Source organism: Haemaphysalis longicornis, unplaced genomic scaffold (genome assembly GCF_048455015.1).
Source record: "Haemaphysalis longicornis isolate Haplotype H1 unplaced genomic scaffold, Haemaphysalis longicornis Haplotype H1 scaffold_29, whole genome shotgun sequence".
NCBI classification, from domain to species: Eukaryota; Metazoa; Arthropoda; class Arachnida; order Ixodida; family Ixodidae; genus Haemaphysalis; species Haemaphysalis longicornis.
The window spans coordinates 1,808,974-1,830,542 of record NW_027526331.1 but is presented as its reverse complement, the minus strand read 5'-3'; the positions used below and the strand labels follow the sequence as shown (position 1 = coordinate 1,830,542).

Sequence of the window (21,569 nt, the reverse complement as noted above, 5' to 3'; positions counted from 1 at the left end):
TGCGCAACCGTGTCGTCAGAGTCGTCACCGTCACCGCGATCCGCAGCACGTATCTGCGCAACGATCGCCTCTTCGGTGAGGCACTTGGACGTTTCCAAAACATCAGCCCTGACGTCTCTTCTGCAGAAGAAGGGAGACAGTTGAAGAGGCACCCAGTCAAGTTCAAAGCGGTGCGCACGCAACACAACAGGTGAACACGTGCGAGCAGGCGCGGGGACGATGCCAAAGCGGTGGCGCCAGGAGGGGGGTTCGGAAGGAGAACTGGTCTCCTCCTCCGTTCCACTTCTTCATAAGCGGCGCAGTCAGCTTGTTTTCCGAAGGGTGGAAGGGATGCATTGCGGCTCACTGCGCTTGCTCGCATTTCTGGAGCACGCTGTAACTGGATCCAATCGTTACATCCGATATCGCCTCACTGGAGCATTGCAATAAGTAATTTATTTTACCATAAAACACATACAAGAGTGGACAGTGCCGTAGTTGTTCATCGTTATATCCAATATATTGTTATAAATGGTATCGTAAGTGGGCTCGACTGTACTCGATATATCTATTTCGCGATCTCCTTGAAGTTCGATATATTCGGGTTTGAGTGTATATTGTCTGGTTAACTTTTCCGGCAGTCCTGCTCTTCCCCTAGCGAAATGAGACGGATATGAGTGCTGCAGTGGCATCGAACTGAGTGATGACGTGGGGACATTGTTCCTCCCCCCACTCTTATGATGCGCAGCTACGTGAAGAAGGTGATCGAGGACGCGAGCGGGGCGGAGGAGACCCTGCGGCTGCTGCAGTTCTGCTCGTGGGAGAACCCGCAGTTCTCGTCGGCCGTGCTGGGCGAGCTGCTGTGGCAGGTGGCCTACACGTACACCTATGAGCTGCGGCCCTTCGTGGACCTGCTGCTGGCCGTGCTGCTGCTGGAGGACTCGTGGCAGGCGCACCGCATCCACAACGCGCTGCGGGGCATCCCCGACGACCGGGAGGGCCTGTTCGACACCATCCAGCGCTCCAAGGGCCACTACCAGAAGCGCGCCTACCAGTGCGTCAAGTGCCTGGTGGCCCTGTTCGACTCGTGCCCGGCCGCCGCCCACATGCTGCACACCAGCGGCGAGCTCAAGCGCAAGTGGGCCGCCGCCGTCGACTGGCTCAACGACGAGCTCGAGCGGGTACGGGGGCTCTGTTCTTCCTGTCCTCCTCCTTTTCTCTTCTCCTTGAGGGGAAGAAGCAGAAAGAGTGCTTGATGGCTGAGCTAAACAACTGCGGAGTGTCCCCCTCTCTTCTTGTCTCGTGGTTTTGGCATTTTCTGTTCGTGTTGACTTGCACGTTCTCCTCCAGTTCGGCCGGGAGGAAGGAAGCAATAGGGAGGTGAGGAAAAAAAAAGAAAGAAAAGAAATCTCGGAAAGCAATTGAAGCACGTTGTCTTTGATGTGTCGGCGGCGTGCTTTTCGGAAATCGCTGCACCATCTCTTGAGTTGTCACGGGAAGGGTGCACTGCTGGAGCACTTTTGGAGCTGTAACCGTAGCAGTGTTGTCCCATTGGCAGCTTCTGCTTCTCTGTGCCTAGCAGGAAGTAACACATGCACGTTGGGAGCGGCCTGTCAATCGGGGCGTGCCACATTGGTTGTGCCCTCACTACTTGTGCCACAGGGGGAAGGGCATGGCGGTGCGGGCAGTTTCAAGGCGTTCGTTCGTTCAGTGCCTTCCTTGCCAGAGAGGTGCCGGCTTACCATCAACTACCTGTCGCCTGGTGCCTATTTTATTTATTTCGAATCGGTTTTTTATTTATTTGTCGGTTTTGTGCGGGTTTTGTCCTCAATCTTTTTTTTATACAGTTAAACCTCGATGTAACGAAGTCGGTAAAATTCGTAATTTACTTCGTTACATTGAAATTTTGCTACATTGAAATTCGCGGTTTTAATGAAGTGTTCATCCCGTGAAGCATTTCCTGCAAAATAAAACGTGGCGCGCATACACGGCTAGCGCACTGTTTCTGTTTCTATCGGTGCTTAATCGTCTACGCGGGCATTAGAGTGAACCGCATGGAGCGTTTCCTCCCCGCAAAAACGCGCCCCGCATGCCGCAGGCGCGCTGACACAGCCGCGCAGACAACCCGCGCGATGTATCTCCAGCGAGCGCTTCCGCTCGCTGAAACGCAACTCGAGGGGAAAACGAGAGGGGCATGCGAGAAAAAAAAGGCGGATAACGTGGGCGAAATTTTCATTGTAAAGCGTCATACGCGCCGCTTACGAAAGCGCCCATCAAATATCCTCGGCATCCCCGAGCGCTTCGAAGCTCCCGCCATAGGGTGCGCGCCTCCCCAATCGCGGACGCGGGTGTGAAAAAAACGTGCGCACAAGGCTCATAAAGCTTCACAAATGCTTGCTGGGACGATGAAACCCAACTAGCATGAGCGAACTCGAACGAAGGGCAAAGCGGCGGCATGCGGCGGCGGCGGCCCCGCAAGAGGCGATTAGGCTTACCACCGCGGAGGATGTTTGGTGGGCGCTTTCGTAAAAGGCGCGCATGACGTTTTACTATGGTTTTACTGTGAAAATTTCGGCCACGTTATCCGCGTTTCTTTCTCGTGTGCCCCTCTCGTTTGCCCATTGAGTTGCGTTTCAGCGAGCGGTTATAAGCGGTCGCTGCAGCTACCCCGCATCGCGCGGGTGGTCTCCGCGACTGCGTCAGCGCGCATATGGCTTGCGGGGCGCGTTTTTGCGGTGAGAAAACGCCCCATGCCGTTCACGCTGATGTCCGCGTAGACGATTAAGCTCCGACAGAAACAGTGCGCCACCCGTGTATGCACGCCACACAGTTTGTAAGCAAGGGGCTCGCTCAGACTCCGCGGCTCGCTGCATCCGCGGCATCGGGCGGCCCGTGTTGCCGTTCGCGTTTTATTGAGATCCCATTTCGGCGCTTGCGTCTCCCAAAATATACATCTACAACTTAAATTTCGTGCCTAGTTCTCCGTGAAACTTCGTTACATTGAAGTTTCGGCAAACGGGACTTCGTTACACAGAGGGTGAAAATACATGGTGTGCATACACTTGAAGTTACGAAAAATTCCGTGGTTCGTTACATCGAGGGTTTCGTTACATTGAAGTTCGTTACATCGAGGTTTAACTGTATATAGATTTGTTTTTACATACAAATAGCTTAGAGGTGAGAAATTTGGTGAGAATAAATGGCTCGGCGGTTGCGTGATCTGAGCTTGGGCCAATGAACGTTGACGTCGCAGCGCCCGTACGGAGCAGGCAGCCAGTACGGCTACAGCCAGTGGTCCCCGCCGGCGCAGTCCAACGAGACGTCCAATGGCTACTTCCTGGAGCGGTCACACAGTGCCCGGCTCACCCTGTCGCGGGCCATCCAGCTCTGCCCAGAAGAGGTGAGCGCTGCTGCCGTCGCTGTGGTTAATTAATTAAACTAACGGTGGACAGCTCGCCGTCATGCCTTTTCCCCCGCTATTACTATTGTCAGCGTATGATATGACACCCACGAGATTTGCGTCGCTCTGTATGCAGTGTTTTTCTGCCTTTCGCTCATTCTTGTCCGCATTTAGCACTGTGCTGTGACCAGTAGACCGTACGCGGAATTCGAGAGCTGGCTTTGTGCCACGCTCGAAGAACAGGTGCCTTGTCTCGGCACACGCTTCACATTTGTCCAATTTAACCCTTTCAGACGCTATGTACACAACTGTGTACATTTCAGTCCTGCAGTTATTTACAAAAAGAAATGCCAAAGCTGAAAGTTTTCTCTAGTTCAGCATAATTGTGTATCCTTTTTTTACAATGAAGATTTTAGGGCCATCTGGCAGCTAGTGAGATTACTGATAGCGTAAACAAACTAAATGGCGATGCACGCGATGGCTTTAGTGGGTGAGCTTTTTCAACTCTCTCCTCGTTTTCTCAAAACACTTGCAGCCCTAAAAAAAATATGGAAACAGTGCATATCACACAAATATATACGTATGTGGAAATATTCATCGCTACTTGACGCTCCTAACCTCTGTGATGATATGTACACAATTCTGTACATGACTGCAAAAAAAATACTAAGATTGTGTGGGGGCAGTAACCTGCCAATTAATCTTATTTGGTGAGACACAAAGCACACAGACAACAAAAAAAATTTTGCAGGAGCAAATAGCGAGCGGCGTCTGAAAGGGTTAAAGACCTACAAAAAAAAAAGCAAAAATGCCTGTGTGTACGAGATTTCAGCACACATTAAAGTTCCCCAGGTGGTCGAAATTAATACTGAGCCCTCCACTACAGCGCGCCTCATCGCCTGCGTTGCATCGGTGCATTAAACCCTACAATCAATCAATAAAGAGCTACAAAACTGGCTAAGGCTTGAATTCGGGCAGGTTGGTTACATGGCGGGTTGATGAACCAGTGCAGGGTTGGGGACGATAGAAAGAGGGGACCACAAGCTGACAAGTCATGGGGTGTTGTAGAAAGAAAAATGGCAGACGAGGATTTGTGCCTTCATTTGTGCAAATGCATGATGCTGTTTCGTCACTGACGCTTATCTTTACGTTGCCCCTGTCACCGTGGTCACAACTTTGGTGCAGTGGCATGCAGCTCGCAAGATTCATTCGTTTGTTTGTTTTAATTGCTTTATGAATTAATTAATGCATAATTAGTTGATTCATTAATTTCAGAATACTGTAGATCCTATAGGGGCAGGCATATCAGTGAAGTTCAGGGCCATGCAAACCAACAAATAATCACGCAGGTAATATGAGAGCTACGGATCACGCCTTATCAGAATGAACAGCACTCCAACGATCATATTCTGTATGGTGCATGTTCGCATCTTTTCGATACTGGCCTTATTGCCTTGGCTAATGCCATTCTGGGGCAAGGTTTACAATGAGGCAAAACTGCGGTGTCCTTTTACTAACCTGGTAACAGATAAAAGGAGTAAAAGTTGCCGGGGACATTTACGTCTAGATCTTGAGACAATAGCGTTACTTTGTTGTCGAGGGAGTGTTCTGGAACGAAGCTGCTGCACTCTCCACTTGCGCTCTCCAAGCCCTGAACATCGGCTAAAAGAGTGAGACTAGCAGCAATGGTTTTATATGCCACAGTGCACGAACAAAATTGCTCATTGACTTTGCAAAACTGCCATCGAGCCACCCTGCAGTGCATTGTGTGGGCAGGTAGATACGTAGCTCTCGTTGCTGTGTTTAGTTAGCCTGGTTAGCTGCCGGCTTCATCTGTAACTTCTTGTTGCCGCAAAGATTAAGACGTGAGAATTCTCCTGCCAACGCCTCCTACATAAGTAAGAGCAAGGAAGGCCTTGGATGACCTTTCTTGCTGCTGCATTTTCGATAAAATGATCATGGTTGTATATTGCTACTGGTAGTTCGTAACCCCTGCTGTGAGAACGACTTATAATTGGTCTAACTACCATGAATTAGCATGGAGGCTTTCTATTTGCCTAGAAGACCACTTCCATTTGCACGCCGCTTCGCGTTTGCACTTGCTTGAGTGCATATGGCATTTTGTTGTGTATGGCAACTCATTGTTACTAAGTGCTAGTGGTAAACTGGCTTCTAAGCGTGTCTGTACCACAATACCAGATGCTTACAAGGATTCCTTAGTGTGATTCATCACTGTAATTGCAGGAAGAAATGGGAGAGATGTGTATAATTTTGTACTGATAGGTCAGTTAACAATGTAGCTTATAGGCAGGAAAATGTGGCGCTCTACTGCACACCAATCAGGAATCGCCAATCTTGAGCGTGGTTTTCACCAGATCAATTGTGGGTGTTACAAATGGATGGACAAGGAGCCAGTGCCACTGGTAGCGGTAAGAAGGACTGTTCGCTTTGCCTGACTTGCCATCTCTTAGTGTCCCTCGTGCCGATCAAGGGGCTTAATACGCAGACCGGTGCATTAGTGAACCGTAACCCTGCACAAATTGGGCCTCTTTGGTTCACAGTTTCAAGCTCAGGCAAAATAGTTTGCAGATAGGTTGAGGATTCTCCAAACCGTAGAAGTGTGTGTGAAAAACGAATGCCAGACTGCTTCTCGAGGAGTCCGAGAGGGATAACTGCAGAGCCCCATCACCGCTAAGCATGGTGTCCTCACCCCCTCCCTCACAGGAGCCCGAGGAACACGAGCTGCCAGAAGATGCCGCTGAGAACAGCTCTTCGGCGGCAGGCAGCGCGCCCGTACCCATCGCCGCCGTTCCCGTCGTCGCCGCCGCCATGCCCGTTGCTGCCGCCGTGCCCGTCGCAGAGCCCCCCCTGGGCGTCGCCCACAGTGCCCCCTCGGGAGGGCACCATGCGTTTGCACCTCCCGCCGTCGGGGGCAGCCCTGCCAGCGCCCCTCCCCCCGTACCGCCACCCAACCCGAACCTGGTGCGATACTTCGACCAGGCGGCCGATCAGTTGCCTCCGCCCGACGGCAAAGAGGCCCTTCCCGGCACCAGCAGCAGCAGCTCCGAGGCACCGGTGCGGCCACCGTCGACCGCCGACGACACCTGAGGCTGCCGTGCGGGAGGAGCAGGAGGAGGAGAAGCAGCAAGACACGCCGCAAGACGACAGCCCGGGGCAACGACACGATATTGTTATTTTTTTAGCAGAGTCAACTTTTTGTAGTGGGACAGCGTTGCGTTGCTCTTTCCGTTTGGCGCTCTTTGCTAGGAGGAAGTGAACTGGTGGTGCCCCCATGGCGGCGGCGATGGTTGCCCTGTGTTTTTCTTTTTTTTTCCCTTCCCGCCCGCTTCTTCTTTGTCGCCCCCCACCCCTGGATTTGTACAAACGGTTCTTGTGTTGACGCTAGGCAGCCTGTTGTGTGTGCGAGACTGTGCGTTCGCCGCCCAATGTGATAGAGGATTGGGCCAGCAGCAGGGGGAAGCAAGACGTCCGCGCTGGGCTGGAATCGCCGCCTTCTGTTCGCCTGTTTTTCGTCTTGTTTCTGAATAAAAATGCAAAAAATTGTTACTCTTCTCTCCTCTCCACAATGCTGCGAGATGTAGTGCACACCAAGGGTTTTCTCGTACTCGAAAATATCAAAGCCCCACTCGGAGTGTGCTGCGACTGACCTTGGCAGCTGGTGCTTTGATAAATATAAGGAAATGCTTTAGGAGAGTGAGTTTTCACGAAATAGTTTTTGTTAGAGTTGCGCGAATAGATAAGCTATCAATTAAATCAAATGGTGTTGAGGTAGAAAAAATCTTAAGGTACAGTGGAACCTTGCTGATACGTCCCCGGTCTTGCGACGACCCGCTCCTTACGACGGGATCACTGCAGCCCTGGCAAACTCCAGGTGCACACGGTCTGCTTCATACAACGGACCCTGGCGGGGATAAACTGGCTTTTTTTTCCATCTTCTACACCTCTTCGTCGCCTCGTCCCAACCTTTCTTTATTCTTAACCTTCATTTCACGCTGCTTGATGTGCGAAGGTTCGCAGGCGGGCCAGACCACTTGTTGAACAGACGCAAGCGAGCAGACAAGTACTGGCAGGCAGGAGTTAACCATTGCGCCAATCGTAACAAGTCAAAGTCCAGACAAGTGGCCGACATGACTGTGAAGTCGAAGCTACCATCGAGCTGATGAATAGTATAAAAATGCATACGACGCAGCCCAACACCCACTTTCCTCGCCTGCTCAATTCACATGTGTTCTTTTCGCGACGCTCTCTCCCCCCCTCTCTCTGCTGTCTGCTTATCAGCGTCTTTCAAAGCCGCGTTGTCAGTCCGCTTCTTTGGCACCTCTTTTCTTCACCGTTTTGTACTATTGGTCGTTTTGCTTGGCCTTGGCAGGTTCACACTCGCACCTTTTTCCCTATCAATTTGCTGGAGCCAGTTGGCCTTATCTCGTGTGCGCGAGAGGCTGGCGGGCTATAAATTTAGCACGTGTTGCATGGCTGACAGGCTAGTGCTGACGCCGTGAAGGAGAGGGGGTACAAAACAGGCGTTTGATTTTGCGGTTTGAATAAATTTTTTTGCCCACCTGTCATGTGAGACTGTCTGCTAGGCTGGCACTTACCGTACCCCAGTCACGACAGTTTCACGCGCTCCCTTGAAAGTCGTGTTATCGGGGTTCCACTGTACTACAAGATTATGCTTGCAGTCAAAATATATACTGATCCCCCTCTGCCAGTCCTTTGACAGGAGAGTACAGTGGCGCGCGGTCATCCTCTTAGGGCTGCAGGGTTGACTCCCGCACCTCGCTGGAATGGATTGGACTGGATTAAAATGGATCAAGTAAAGGAATAGGTACGTTTGGGAGAAAAGAAAACTCAAGAGAGGCTCCTAGTATCCCAGACGCATTGCAAAAATGTGGCAGTGATGATCTCGTTTTTAGGCGGTCCATGGATAGCATTGCTTCATTTTTTAGCGCTACGAAGCCTAAATCTCAAGTAAATTCCTGAAAATTTTTACGCCGCTTCAACGGAGCTATGTGTGTGGACAAAACTAGCGACAGTGAAAGAGAGTACGGCTGATATCCAACAAATGTCACAATGTCGGCAGGTCCCTTTGGCAGTCATGTGACACAACGTGCCTGATCAGCTGCCCTTTGAACTGCAGCAGCGGCGAAGGTAAAGCACAGCAAAGGATATTGGGAAAGGGTAGTGGGATTTGTGGACATCCTGACTTGGTGCGAATGGCTTACGAAGGGCGACGTCGGGGCCTCTTCTGAGTATTCTTCCCTCCGTAGTTTGTGCGTTTAGAATTCATACAGCACAATCTCGCAACTGAGATGTGCTCGTATAAATAAGAGTTTGGGTGTTATAAACAGGGCCTGCATTTGGATTGGAGAAGTGGTCGTGTTGCCAGTTTCGGCTTTTAAGGCTGCAGTCTTTCTTTGGCTACACAAACATGAAAATTTTGGGCTCCCTATCACTTGTTTCAACTGCTTGCTGTCCAACCAAGAAACTGGCCGCGAATCTGCTTGCTTCAGTGCACATGAACTGCTGCCACGTCTGGTACATCTCCACATTCTGGGCAAACAAAACCTTGGGCATATCTGGTGCAAAATACAACAAACGCCTGTTAAAACAAACTTAAAGGGACCTTGAAAGTTTGTACTATCAAATTTGTCTTAAGGGGCTGTTTCATTTTTGCACCATGCATGCCACAAGAAAGCAAAGAATTGTTTGTGTTAATTATGAAATTTATCATAACAGACTTCATCTTAACGATAGTGTGTGTATAAGCACACAACCAATACTATGAGCATTCTTTTGACTAAATATAATTTCTAGCTTGATTTTTACGGTGCATTAAAATGGCTTTGAAGAGAGGCAAGATAAAAGGTGAGAATAGATTTATGAACATAGGTATATAAGAGGTGGCACCGAAGCAGTGTGAATGCAGAAAAATTGAATTTAATAAGCTTTCATTGGAATCAATAATGACAGGAGCGAAAGGGGAGGGAGTCTCGGGGGTGAGGGGGGCAAAGGATATTTTTCTGTTGATATTTGCAGAAGAGCTAGAGGATGCACGACCAATTTTCTTTATAGTGTCCACGCTTGTGGAGAGGCAGAAGAAGAAAGGTTGCCAGAAAAGCGCTTGCGTCGACAGCAATTTGCTGAGTGGACGCAAAACACGTTCAAAACGTCATCATTGCATGAAAAAGCACTTTCAAATGACAAGTTTCCTGAACAACTTTCTTTTCACACAATGCCTAGCTAGACCACACCAAGTTGGTCCAAGAAGGATGAAGTGAATAGAAAAACTCCCACCTCCCCTCGCGCGAACCCCTGTGTAGATGCGACGCATAGGGGGTTCACGTTGCAGCGTTGGACAGCGGAGGTACGGCGCTGGAACGATGGAGCGGAGCGGCGCAGGCACCGCGTTTTATACCGCGCATAACGGTGAGGGGACGCGCTGGCGCCAGTGCATCTGCCGCCGCTATGACGCAACACAATCCAACACAATCCACTTTAATCCAATCCAAATACAATCCGAGCCAATCAATTCGAATCCAATCCAATGCCCCTCGCGAGAGAGTGTTCGCTATTGGAGAGGAGAGGGGGTTAGCGGCGAGGAGAATGGGGGAGGGGTGGACGCCGACAACAACGCCGGATGCAGGGACAAGGTGAGTGAATGAGATGCAGTCGCATCTAAAAACATACTGCCAATTCTCATAACTGAGTGGTGTACTACAGCAAAAATATTGCAAGCACTAACAGATCGGTCTGAGAAAAGCAATGAAATACAATCCTAATTTTGGAGTAATTCATACCCGTACAAAATTTGCTGTGCAAACTCTTTGGTGCCAGATACTGACGACCACCAAAGTAAAGAAGACATATTTTAAGTATGTTTATTTGTCACCTGGCCCTTGTTGCTTTTGCTCTGCTCTTTTGGAGATTGCCACATGGCGATAACGAAAGAAATTGATGCAGCTTGCACTAGTAGTGCAAGGCTGGAGAAACAGCTGAAGCTGGCGGCGAGGCCTCTACCTTCGTCAGAGACCTGGCTGTTGAACTTCACGTGGATTTCCGAACTTGCCGCTGAGAGTTCTCCATGACTGGCAGGCCCCGATCGTTTTGTCCACAGGCTTTCACATCTTTCCCAAAGTGGACCGCATTAGCATATGCTAGAGCCGCAGCAACCAGCTTCGCGAACTGGGCATCTGTGCTCCCCCTTTCAGGCGCGACCACATGTGAACTGGCGAGGAGAGATATAACGCCACAAATGCTGGGCAGAGTGTTCTTGAAGGTCGAGCTGGCCGATGCCGGGCGCTCTTCAGGAGGCGCATGCTCACGTGTGTTCGGTATTTTTTCTTGTTTTTCTTTCTTCTCGTTTTTGTTTGTTTGTTTGTTTTTGTTTTGCGAGCTTTGCACATGGCGAAAGCCCGCGTGCAAGCCTGCGCGACGCCGGGCGCTCTGCACATGCTCACGTACGCTCAGCTTGGCTGAGTTTTCTTGTAACGCTCGACAGCGGAACTGAAAGCTTAAACAGCTCTGCTGTTAAAAGTTAGCATTGTGGTAGGTGCTTGGTTTTACGCGTTACTCCTACCCAATCACATTGGAGCAAACTGCACGGTCATTCCCACCATGCAATGGGTTCTAGCAACCGCAGCACCTAAAGCAATGCGCAGCCATCACCTCCAACTTTTTGCTTACAGAAAGCGTCCTGTTTCTGTGGCACAGCAGACTGCAGGCTTGCTTGAAAATGAAGGGGTCCATGGTTAGAAAAAGTCCTTTTCTACAGTTCTAGAACATGTGTGAATTGAGGAGTCCACCTACGTTATCAGATCCGTCAACATACACACCATTGTGTTGTTCATCGAAGTTGCTGTCTGTCTACTACTCTACAGGTGGTGCCACTTTGTGTAGGGGGGCCGAGCAACCCATGACCAAACCAACTAGGCAAAGAATTTCGCGTGAAAAAAGGGAAGCATAGAAGCTGCTGAATACTGCCAGGTTGGTTCCACCATGCACTGCGTCGTATTTGTAGCCCAAATCTGACAGACCTTCGCGAAATTTTAATTTCCCATTCTTCCAGAACTCGTTGATAATGGCAGTGATAATGTTACACCTTGATCAGTTGGCAGAGCATTTGCATCCAACGTAGAGTCCCAAGTCCAAGTTGTACGTAGTAGTATTGCAAAACATTAGACTAATTCAATAGTGCTACAAGATTTGATACTGCTTTATATTTGATTTGTGTAGAAACGAATGCCGGATGGTTCCCGAAAGAACTTCTTCGACCTACTATTTGAGACTACCAAACATTAACCCATCCTTGGCATTTTGCTTTGCAGGAACCTTGGCAGGAAAATCGTACAGCGTCTTTAGTGCAGCAACAGAATTATATTACCCATTGAACCACCATTTCTTATGGAACCGGAAGGAATGGGAAACGTACTGCTGTGCTGCTGCCTTTTAATTCCCATATTTGCAGATTACCAACTAATGTATCTCAAAATGTTCACCAGCTTGTTTGCTGCACATGGACTGTCTGCACTAAAGACCTGTTCGCTTAGTTAGATGGCTATCCAGGAAAAAGTGCAAGTTAGATGCGCGCGCATGTGCAATACCTTGCCCTGGTTAACACAAGCACTATCACTCACTTAAGTGGCATGACATGATGCGTATTTCACGCACTTTCTAAATGGATGTCCGGTGCAACCTTGATAGAGAGGAAGTGATTCCCCACCCATAAGTGGTGTCACTTCCAAAAATGTCGGCGCCAGTGCTGTGAATTGCAGTGAAGTAGTGGTTGTGGTGCGGAAAAACTTCAACCTTGCAGGGGAAAAAAAAAGAGAGGGAGAGACTTGAATAAGCAGAGATTGCCTGTAAACACTCAACCACAAATTCCAGGAGAGAGAGAGAGAGTAAACGTGTTTATTGCGAAAAGCAATGAGGAGGAGTTCTCAGCCCAAGACTCCTTGAGCTTTCCCACCCTCAACAGCCCCCAACACCAGCAAGTGCTGATCATTGAAGTCGGAGCTGGTCAGAGCTCTCTCTCCCAAAGCTCGTAAGAAGAAAGCAAGGAATTGCGCGAATGTAGTGGGGCGTGGGCACAGCCCCCTATCATGTGAAAGAGCGTCCCGGGGACTTCGCAGAAGCGGCATAGCGGGAAATATGCAGCGGGGTGCAATATAGGGCATTTAGCGGGATGGGGAAAAGTATTCATCTGGAGTGCACGGAGCTGCTGTTCCTCCTTAATAAAGTTCTTTGTCTCTTTGTCTGTCTGTCTGCTGTTCCTCCTTTTTTGTTAGCTGCTTATGTGGTTCTGGATAGGTGATACGTTCTAACTTTTAGTTTTGAGTTATTTTGTGATATGTGATCAAAAGGGTTTGGCCTGTCCTGCTTGCTTCCTGGACGCTGGCCGATTATTTGGTGCCTTTTCTGGTGAATTTGCCCGCAGGAAAAGTTACGGCACGCTTTCTGCAAATCTGTGATTAATTTGGCTGTCGTTTGCATTATGTCGAGAGTGATGGCCGCTTCTTCCACTTGTAAGGGGTTGTATCCGGGTGGGTTTAGGCTGCTCCCTGTGCTTGTGACTCCCAGGACCCTCCCTGTGCTTGTGACTCCCAGCCTCAATCTTTGGTTCGAAAGATGGCTTTCATGAGGCCGTCGGTTGAATTGTGCAGGCCGAGCTTTAATAGCTTGCCGGTGGCCGTGCTGACAGGAAGTCCGATAGTTTATTTGCAGGCCTTTCAAATGATAACATCCAGCTTTTCAGTTTCTGTCTTGATGAGAAGTGCATAAGATACTGCGTATGTAATTCTTGAGATAATGAACGCTAGGACGAGGCAAAGACAAAGCACAGTGATGTCAGAGCACACGGAGTCATTCAGCCAATAATGGCTGCAGTGCTGCAAAGCTTGCCAAACATTTACAGCTTCCGTTATAATAGACACAGCTTCTACAGTGGTGGAGGAGTTAAAAAAACCAGCATTCAAAACATACATCCAGTTGTTTGGTTTATCGCTGTATCCCACTGCGTGACGATGATGACAGTTGCGTTTCATTATGTTTAATCTTGTTCTTTCGCTTGTGATGGCTAGCAGATGAAGAGGTCTTGAAACAGCAGGTACTAAAGGGGAAGTGGCATTTATTCAACAGCCCCTCACAGGTACAAAATCTCCACACATATCACACACAACACACGCACCGGTCCCCATGAGTCTACGAAACTGCAAAAACTACGTGGGCGAACATGCTGCAATGCTGTGGATCACTGCAGTGTATTGTCACACTTTAACATCGTACAGTCTGCTGCACTACAATGTGGCGCATGGTTGGGCAAACTTGTCACAGCTATTGCGTGCAGTGTTCAGACCTGAGCATGGCATGACTTGCGTAAAGCTAAACTACGCACGAGGGAAGTGAGAAAAATGTGAGGGTGTTCGCCCTCTTGAGAATGTTGGCAGGGGTTGCCTTGCTCAGCACGTTGGCGCAACACACATCGCCAATGTAGTTCACCGACATATCAGAGGCAGGTGTGGGGACAGGTGATGTCTTCTTTTCATTTCGCCATTTTCATGCTGTCAATCACTACTTACAGCCTCATGGAGCATTGATATGTGTGACTATTGCTGGCTTTCACGTGTGCTATCGCTGGACACAACATGGTAACCATACCGAGAAAGGATGGCATAGATCAGCGCAAGAACAAAAAACCACCATTGAAACATTATTTTGTAAATTAAAAATTATGATTCAATGAACAAATCTAAATCAATCAAATCCTTCTCTTGCTCGACTTACAGAATTTTGGCTTCCATAATCATCACTTCATGGGGTTTCGCCTTCACAAACATCGAAACATCGCACTAATGTGCCTTCATGGCAGTTCGGTGAACTGACTACGACCCAGTTTAGTCAGGACAGCAGGCTCTTTGATTGCTGTAATAGACATCCACATCAGCATAGAAAATTTTTGACGACACAAGCTGTTTGCTATTACGAAATTATTTTCCTCGAAGTCTGTATCACGAAGGCCCTAGCGTCCACATTCATCGTTCAACAGTTGCTTCTCGCCTTAGCAGAAATCGTCACACAGTGCGAAACACAAGTACACAACATTTGTAACAAATTAACAGCACATTTGGGAGAAAGAAGAGCTGCTGATAAGCCAGGGTGTCCCACAAGGTGCTACGCTGTTGCCAGTGAAATTCGAATTGGAACTCAATATGTCGAAATTGTGCCTGGATTATGAGGCATGCCATTGTTGAAAGCAACTGATACATTTAGGGCCACCAGGGGTTCCTTAAGGCTTGCTGACAATTTGCACATGGGCATTTCTGCACTTCGCCCCCATCAGAAATACAGCTTCTGTGTTCAGGTATTGAAACTTTGTGGCACAATACTAGTGTGATGTTAGTGTCACGATAGTAGTGGTGTTATGTAGTGTCGAGATATTAGTGTCACAGTATTCGAGTAGTAAATAAGCTATACTATTCAGAGTAATTTGCACGCAACACGTAAAGAAAACTGAGTGGCAGTGATAGGAAGTCCTATGGCAAAGCAAAACTGAAAAAAAGTAAACAGACTCAGATCACACATTTCTTTTTGCAGGCTGCACAAGTTTCAACTTGTTGGTGTCATCACATCCTTCTTCCCTTGCCTGACGACGCTATGTCGAATGATTGACTGCATTCACCTCATGCACAGAGGTGCCATTCTATGCCCAACCATGTGCATTTCAAGAGCATCATTTCAGTTAACCAGCCGGAAGAAAAGATTACACTTGTGCTGCCAGTTATGGAGGACAGGGGCTTCGTTGATTGATTGATTGTGGGCGTTTAACGCGCCGACGCTATACAGGCGATGAGGCGCGCCGTAGTGGAAGCCTCCGGATTAATTTTGACCACCTGGGGATGTGCGCCGAAATCTCGAACAAATGGGCATTTTCGCTTTTCGCCTCCATCAGAAAAGCGGCCGCCGCAGCTGGGAATCAAACCTGCGTCCTTGAGCTCAGCAGCACAACACCATAGCCACTGAGCCACCGCGGCGGGTGACAGGGGTTTCACAATGAGTGCATTCACTGTGCACAGCGCTATTACATGCTGCTCACTGCAATGGTGAGCAGCAAGCACTCTCCTGTTACCATGCACAAAGAGGCAACAACACAAACAACTCAACGACACCGGCTCAAAAAATCACCAAACTAAATTTACGAAATTACTTTCTGCATAATGTCTGCTCGATTAGAAGATGCCTAATCGTCGTGCCGCAGTGACGGCGCCTTAAATTCCTGCCCACTGTGTGTGGGTATGCAATCAGCAAATTATACAGGATTTGTGGAAACTGCTGTAAGTAAAAAAAAAAAAAATTAAAAGCAGGAATGCAACAACGAAAAAGCATCTAAAATGACTTCGACAAAGGTCTGTATATGTCGAACACCACTGGTATAGTATAAGGAAGACCTCTGCTTTGAATGCAAGACGGTGGGAAGAAAAAACACTCAAGAAGGCTACCAGGTACAAAACGACGGTCTGTGGACGCGGTGAGTGTGGTTATTCTAGCAGCACATTACCAGACATGGACAGCGCTCCTCTTTGCCCCAAGCTAGATTGATGGTGACTGAACGGGGCAAAGAAGGTGAAGCTGAACAAGACTTCTGCACAAAGAAGATCATGCATCTAGTCATGCCGATTTCGACTCCTTGCCGCACAAAACCCATGGTTCAACACCACCTGTGACTCGGGTACCTGCTGTAGTCTAACAAACCTCCCGTTAATAGCATTTTCATCGCATGCACCGAAATTCGAGTTTTCCCAGTTTGAGTTTATTTATTCCCCTAAACAGTTTTGTCTTACTGCCAGAAAAAAAAAAAAAAAAAATCAACCATTACGAATAAAGTTTGGGACTCCGGCACTGTGACTGAACACCCCTTTTTTATATTGGGCAACTCAACTGCATACAACATTTTCAAGACCATGAAGGTAGTTCTCAGTTCCAAAAAATAAGGAAATGGAGCAACAGTTGCCGCAGTAAGTGCTAAGAATATTTCACAATTACAACCCTAAGTAGACGGAATGGTGTTGCCTAGTTTCTCGTTTATTATTAAAAACAGCCATGGAATTCATAGTGGCTTTTCAACACCACACAGCTTGAAAAAAAAAAAACGTAACCGAGACTGCTTTGTTTACAACCAAGTTACTTCATGTGACAGTAATGCTAATCCACAAACCTGCTGTGAGCCAGCAGTAAAACATGTCTTCTCAAAAAGCTCAAATCATGCCTTCCAAATGAGTACGAACGAGCAAAAAAACAAAAAAGAAAGAAAACGAAATAGTAAAAGTACGAAAAAAACCGAAGTCAGGAAGCAGCAGAAACTTGAACAAAACCTTGAACAGTTTTAGCACTTATCGGTATATTCTACCGATGAGACGTCACATACCTCAGCCAAACACACACACATTCACTTCCTTTGTGATGTGTCAAATCAAGACATTCACGACCTAACAGGTACACTTCACTGCCAGGTATGCGGCAGCCATCCAAACAACATACACATACACACAGACTGGGAATGCCCCAGGGCTTAATGCTGTCTCCCACACTATTCAAGTTTCCCAGCATCACTCTGTAATTCTGAAATCACACACACGAGGCAGCCAAACAGCACTCTGCCAAGAGTCAGCAAGCAATATGTATACGCACTAGTCGGTCACTCATACTCAGTATTTTGTAAGCACTATGTCGACATGAACCACACTACATATATAGGGAAGACACACACAAAAAAGCACTCGTGTTGAAGAGATCTCCAGAGCATACTGCTGCTCTTCTTGTCAAGCACATCAAAGGAATCCAAAGACCACTCATGCTCCAGCTTCAGCCAACACAGTAGCTGACCCCTGCTCCCCCCTCTTCCTCTCTATCCCTCCCCTTTATTGCATTCCTGGCACCCAAGAATGGAATTGCATTCCTTTTTTTGCATTCAAGATGCAACTGCACCCAAGACAAAAAGCAAATGTTCCTTTGGTGTGCTTGTTTAACAAGGCAAGCACAAACAGCTCCTGCAAGCCAACACGTAGCAATGTTCAGAGAGTTCAGGAAGTTCCTTTGCATTGCTCAGGTGCGGAAAAAAACTTGCTCCAGCATTTTTTTTTCGAGAGAGGAACACAAACGTAGTCTTTCCTGTGTGCAATGCTCATGTTTTCACACACAGGCAGAATGGTTTAAATTCCCAAGAAATGCTTTCTAAGTAGTCGCTAGGTTCCCAACTCCTTCCATTGCAAACGGTTCTGCTGAAGGGGCAGTAAAGGCTATTGAATAATTCTGTGTTTTCACCAAAAAGAGATCACGCTTTCGGTAGCTCTTTCGGATTGTGTTTGAAAGCAAATGATTCCCTCAGCATTAGGAAACAAAGAATCAAAGCTGGCTTTTGTCCTTCCCATGTCCCTCTCATTTTTACCGTGACTTGAAAGAGCATGTCCCAAGGTTAACCCAGCAGAGCTAAGTGGCCAGATCTTAACAGATCTGAACAGCAGTGAGCAAGTTGAGCAAGCCAGTGCAGGGTTGTCATCTTCGAGAAAACAGTTATACTAAAAAGTATGCGTCTATCGACTGGGTTAGTGCATCAAGACAAAACACTTGACCAAAACTTCAGCTTTCAAACATTGGCAAACAGGCAATGCCTGAAAGCCGAAGTTTCCATCTTTTTAGTAGTTTCACTAGTTTCTATCTTTTTACTACATAGTTACTAGTTTCAGATTTACGTGTCCTAACCCCGCGCTCCTTTTCAGAAGAATGCTTACACAAGCTCCATCACTTTCACTCAAACATTCACAATCTGTGGCGTCACAAATTGTAACGCAGAAAAACTAACCACTTAGTGCCAATGTGGCCAGTTTCGAGCCTTTGGTATTTTTCTGCTTTACCTAAACAACCGCTTGTACCCGTAAATGGTATAGTATAAATCCACATTCTTGAACTATTAACTTACCAATATAAATTAACCTGTTTTCCCTTGGAGTGCCTTTAAGGTTATGCAGGACGCTTAAGTAATACAAACCCGGTGCATGTACAACTAGGCACTACACATGGATTACATCACAGCCATCACAAATGACCTGTGCCATTGCTTGCTGTTGCCGACTGGCGGAAACAGGTAATGGAAGTCCTCATTAAGCATGAAGTAAAAGTAACAGCTTAAGTGCATGGCACGACTTGGTGGACTATTTCTTGGTGAAAGCCGAGCTGTCTACTTCAGGGATGGAGTAGAGAGAGGTGGGGGGAGAGGCAGATAGAAGGCGGGTATACAAAGGTATATTAACTGAACTAGAGCCTGAAACAGGTGCCCTGCATTGACACAAATGCCATACCACTAGGTTTGAGACAGTTCATCAATGCATGGCACAAGCTGAACACAAAATGAGTTTAATACCTTCGACCTAATTTAACCTGTTTCGGTATTTGCTTTCAAGAATGCAAGCCTTGAAAAAGCAAGCTCAAATGCATACGTTATAGAAAACTCTACAGCCATTCCATGGAGAGGGGCTGACATTTCTGCTGCTCCAACCAAGTTGTCTCAAGACTCACAGTGACAAACTTTGCATTCACCACTATGTTTCCCTGGAGCTGAGTCCACTCATTTTCACTTTCATGTATGCAGCAGTTTACGTCAGCTCCAAAAGCATCTACAAGCCGTGTGTAGGGGGAGATTCCTGCAAGTAGTCCTTGGTTTGGCAGCTTGGTGTGGTCAGATGGGCCACGATTGCAGCTCTGTCACTCACAGATGCTATCACTGTCACAGCCTACAAAATTACTGGTCAGCTTAAAAGCAACTTTGCAGCTTTTTACAATATCCTCTCACTGGTTAGTGAGAAAAAGGGAAAGGGTTGAATGTAACGATTTTGCCCGGATCACTGCGGAACTGTGAGTGCGTCCTGGTCGGAGTTGACTTGAAAAGGCAAAATATCAAATCTTTGTGGGTGGAGGGTTCACAGACCCGAAAAATGCTGTTGTGGAGCCTTATTCGAGAACCCCTGAGTTATTATATCACCTAAATTACGAACGCACAACATTGTAACTGAAGCACACAAACCAAACGTCCTTTATGCACTTCTGAGTAATTTCACTGCACTACGTTGAAAGCGGATTATTTCCAGCAAAAGTGGTTAAACATTAAACCTGTGAAACTCTGCTACAAAGTGCTACACGAATGTTCCTAAAATTCTGTTTCTTTCAACATAGTTTCGTTCCACACATGTGAGCGCGTGTATCTGTGATTGAAAAATTTCGCATCAGCCCAATCATATTACGCAGTACACGACACTGTGAATGAGAACACATGCAGGCATTTCAAGTTGGAAATACACGTGCTTGCTGACCAAGCCTTCTGGCACTCACCTCGCTATCACACCTGAGAGGGCACTGACTCTTTGCCCAAATGTGCAGATGCTAAGCTCAAAGGGCCTGAGATTCGAAGACACAATCGAAGACACTAACAAGGAAACAAAGACATGAGTGCCCCTTACAAAGGGGATACAGCAGCACATTGCAAAAATTGCCTTGAGATTCACAAGTCATGAGCTTTGGGGAAGCTCCACGTTGCACCGAACCACGCTGCTGCAGTCATGGAGGCAGTGCACGGGTCACCGGGGTCATCCTCACTGAACGGTCGTTGTTCAGAGTCAGTGCTGCTTGGCCAGGCGGAAGTCCCAACGGCGCACCACCCGGTCGTCGTCGCACATCTCGAGCGTGACGTGCTCGCCCGAGCGGGCCTTCTTGGCGCCCAGACAGAGTCCCGCAGCCAGGTTGTACAGGGCAGTGCTCCTCTGCGAAGCAGAACGGGCACAGCCGTCGTCAGGCAAGCACACAGGACCAGTCTTGGGCAGTAACTAGTTACTCGTAACGTGTTACCGGTCACTAGTTACTATTTTCAGTAACTTGTAACTGTAGCTAGTTACTTTTAAGTTAGAGGAACTTGTAACTGTAACACTGTTACTTTTTTACACGGTAACTGTAACAGGAAATGCCGTTAAAATTACTTCTTTTTCTTATAAACATTATCCAGCAGCACCACTCGTAAAAATCGGTGTACTGCTCGCTTTCCACATTTTTGGATTGACTTTCTTCTTTCCCACACACCCTCTCCCCCTTTAACCGTTCAAAGACAGGGCTGCCCTCGCAGTTCAGGTGAGGCGGTCGCTAGTGGTATCTTACCTGCAGAAGACCGATGTTGGAAATCGGTCTTTAAGGTTACTTTTTAAAACTTTTCCTTCATCTTGAGCCGAGCAAGAACAAGAAAGAAAAAAAAAGACAACAGAAATTGGCAATTATGCCTCCGTCGTGGAAGAAGCTGGGCTGTCCTTGTAAAGAAAGACCACCACAGAGGGACCCTCCGAGCATGGGGCACCCATAATGACACCACGGGAGCATCAACAAAAAAGTTGATACAACCCGATGATTGTTTGGGATTGAGTGTAGCCCCTTGAGGTTCCGTTCGTGTGGGATTTTACCACGTTCTCTTATGACTACCCGCATACCTTCACCCGTTCCTATTAAATAAACTATATAATTTGGTTTGTGATCTATTACTAAGTTTTATACAGTGATGGAAAAGTAACGAGGTTACTTTTTCACAGTAACTGGAACTGTAACAAGTTACAACTGTGACAGAGTTGCTTTTTTGGCTTAGGCAACTGTAGCTGTAACACTGTTACTTTTGGAGAATGTCTCGTGAGATAGCTTGTGAGAATGCCTTGCGAGATAGCAGTACATGCGTGAATAAATGCAAGGTGAGCATGGCTGGAAGTGTGCGAACAACAGGGGGACTCACGTTGGAGGAGTGTCGCCAGTCCTGCGCCCCGCCCATCTCGTGGCACTTGGCGAGCCGCGGGTACTCCCCGCCCCCGTCCAGGCACAGCAGCTGCGCCAGCCGCAGCTCGTGCTGCGCCGTCTCGTACCACAGCTGCGCAATCATTAGGCGGGGCACGGTTGGGCCCCGTCCACACACACACCAGAATCGGAGTGATTGAAGATGCGAGCCACGCATCTTCAATCACACAAGTATCACAGCAGAAAAGAAGACAAAAAACGGTAGGGTTGAGAAAACATTCGAAACTTCTGAATAGTATTGAACTAAATAATGCAATGTTCCATTCTTATTAGAATCCAACGGCACTATTTGAAAAGTCTCGGA

At 47.7% G+C, this 21,569-nt stretch overlaps 2 protein-coding genes across 9 annotated transcripts in view; one reads left to right on the top strand and one right to left on the bottom strand.

Moving 5' to 3' along the window:
• Positions 1–6,946, top strand: part of Faf (ubiquitin carboxyl-terminal hydrolase-like faf) — a 112,485-nt gene extending 105,539 nt beyond the window's left edge. For all 7 annotated transcript variants that reach the window (XM_077701627.1, XM_077701624.1, XM_077701626.1 and 4 more), the window contains exons 36-38: positions 728–1,160; positions 3,233–3,379; positions 6,104–6,946. In XM_077701627.1, coding sequence (XP_077557753.1) covers positions 728–1,160; positions 3,233–3,379; positions 6,104–6,487 — 964 coding nt within the window. In that variant the 3' untranslated portion in view covers positions 6,488–6,946. The remainder of the gene's footprint in view (positions 1–727; positions 1,161–3,232; positions 3,380–6,103) is intronic.
• A 6,557-nt stretch (positions 6,947–13,503) lies between these two features.
• Positions 13,504–21,569, bottom strand: part of LOC144173112 (polypeptide N-acetylgalactosaminyltransferase 11-like) — a 49,240-nt gene continuing 41,174 nt past the window's right edge. For both annotated transcript variants that reach the window (XM_077701620.1, XM_077701621.1), the window contains exons 13-14: positions 21,207–21,338; positions 13,504–20,202 (exon numbers count right to left, since the gene is read on the bottom strand). In XM_077701620.1, coding sequence (XP_077557746.1) covers positions 20,059–20,202; positions 21,207–21,338 — 276 coding nt within the window. In that variant the 3' untranslated portion in view covers positions 13,504–20,058. The remainder of the gene's footprint in view (positions 20,203–21,206; positions 21,339–21,569) is intronic.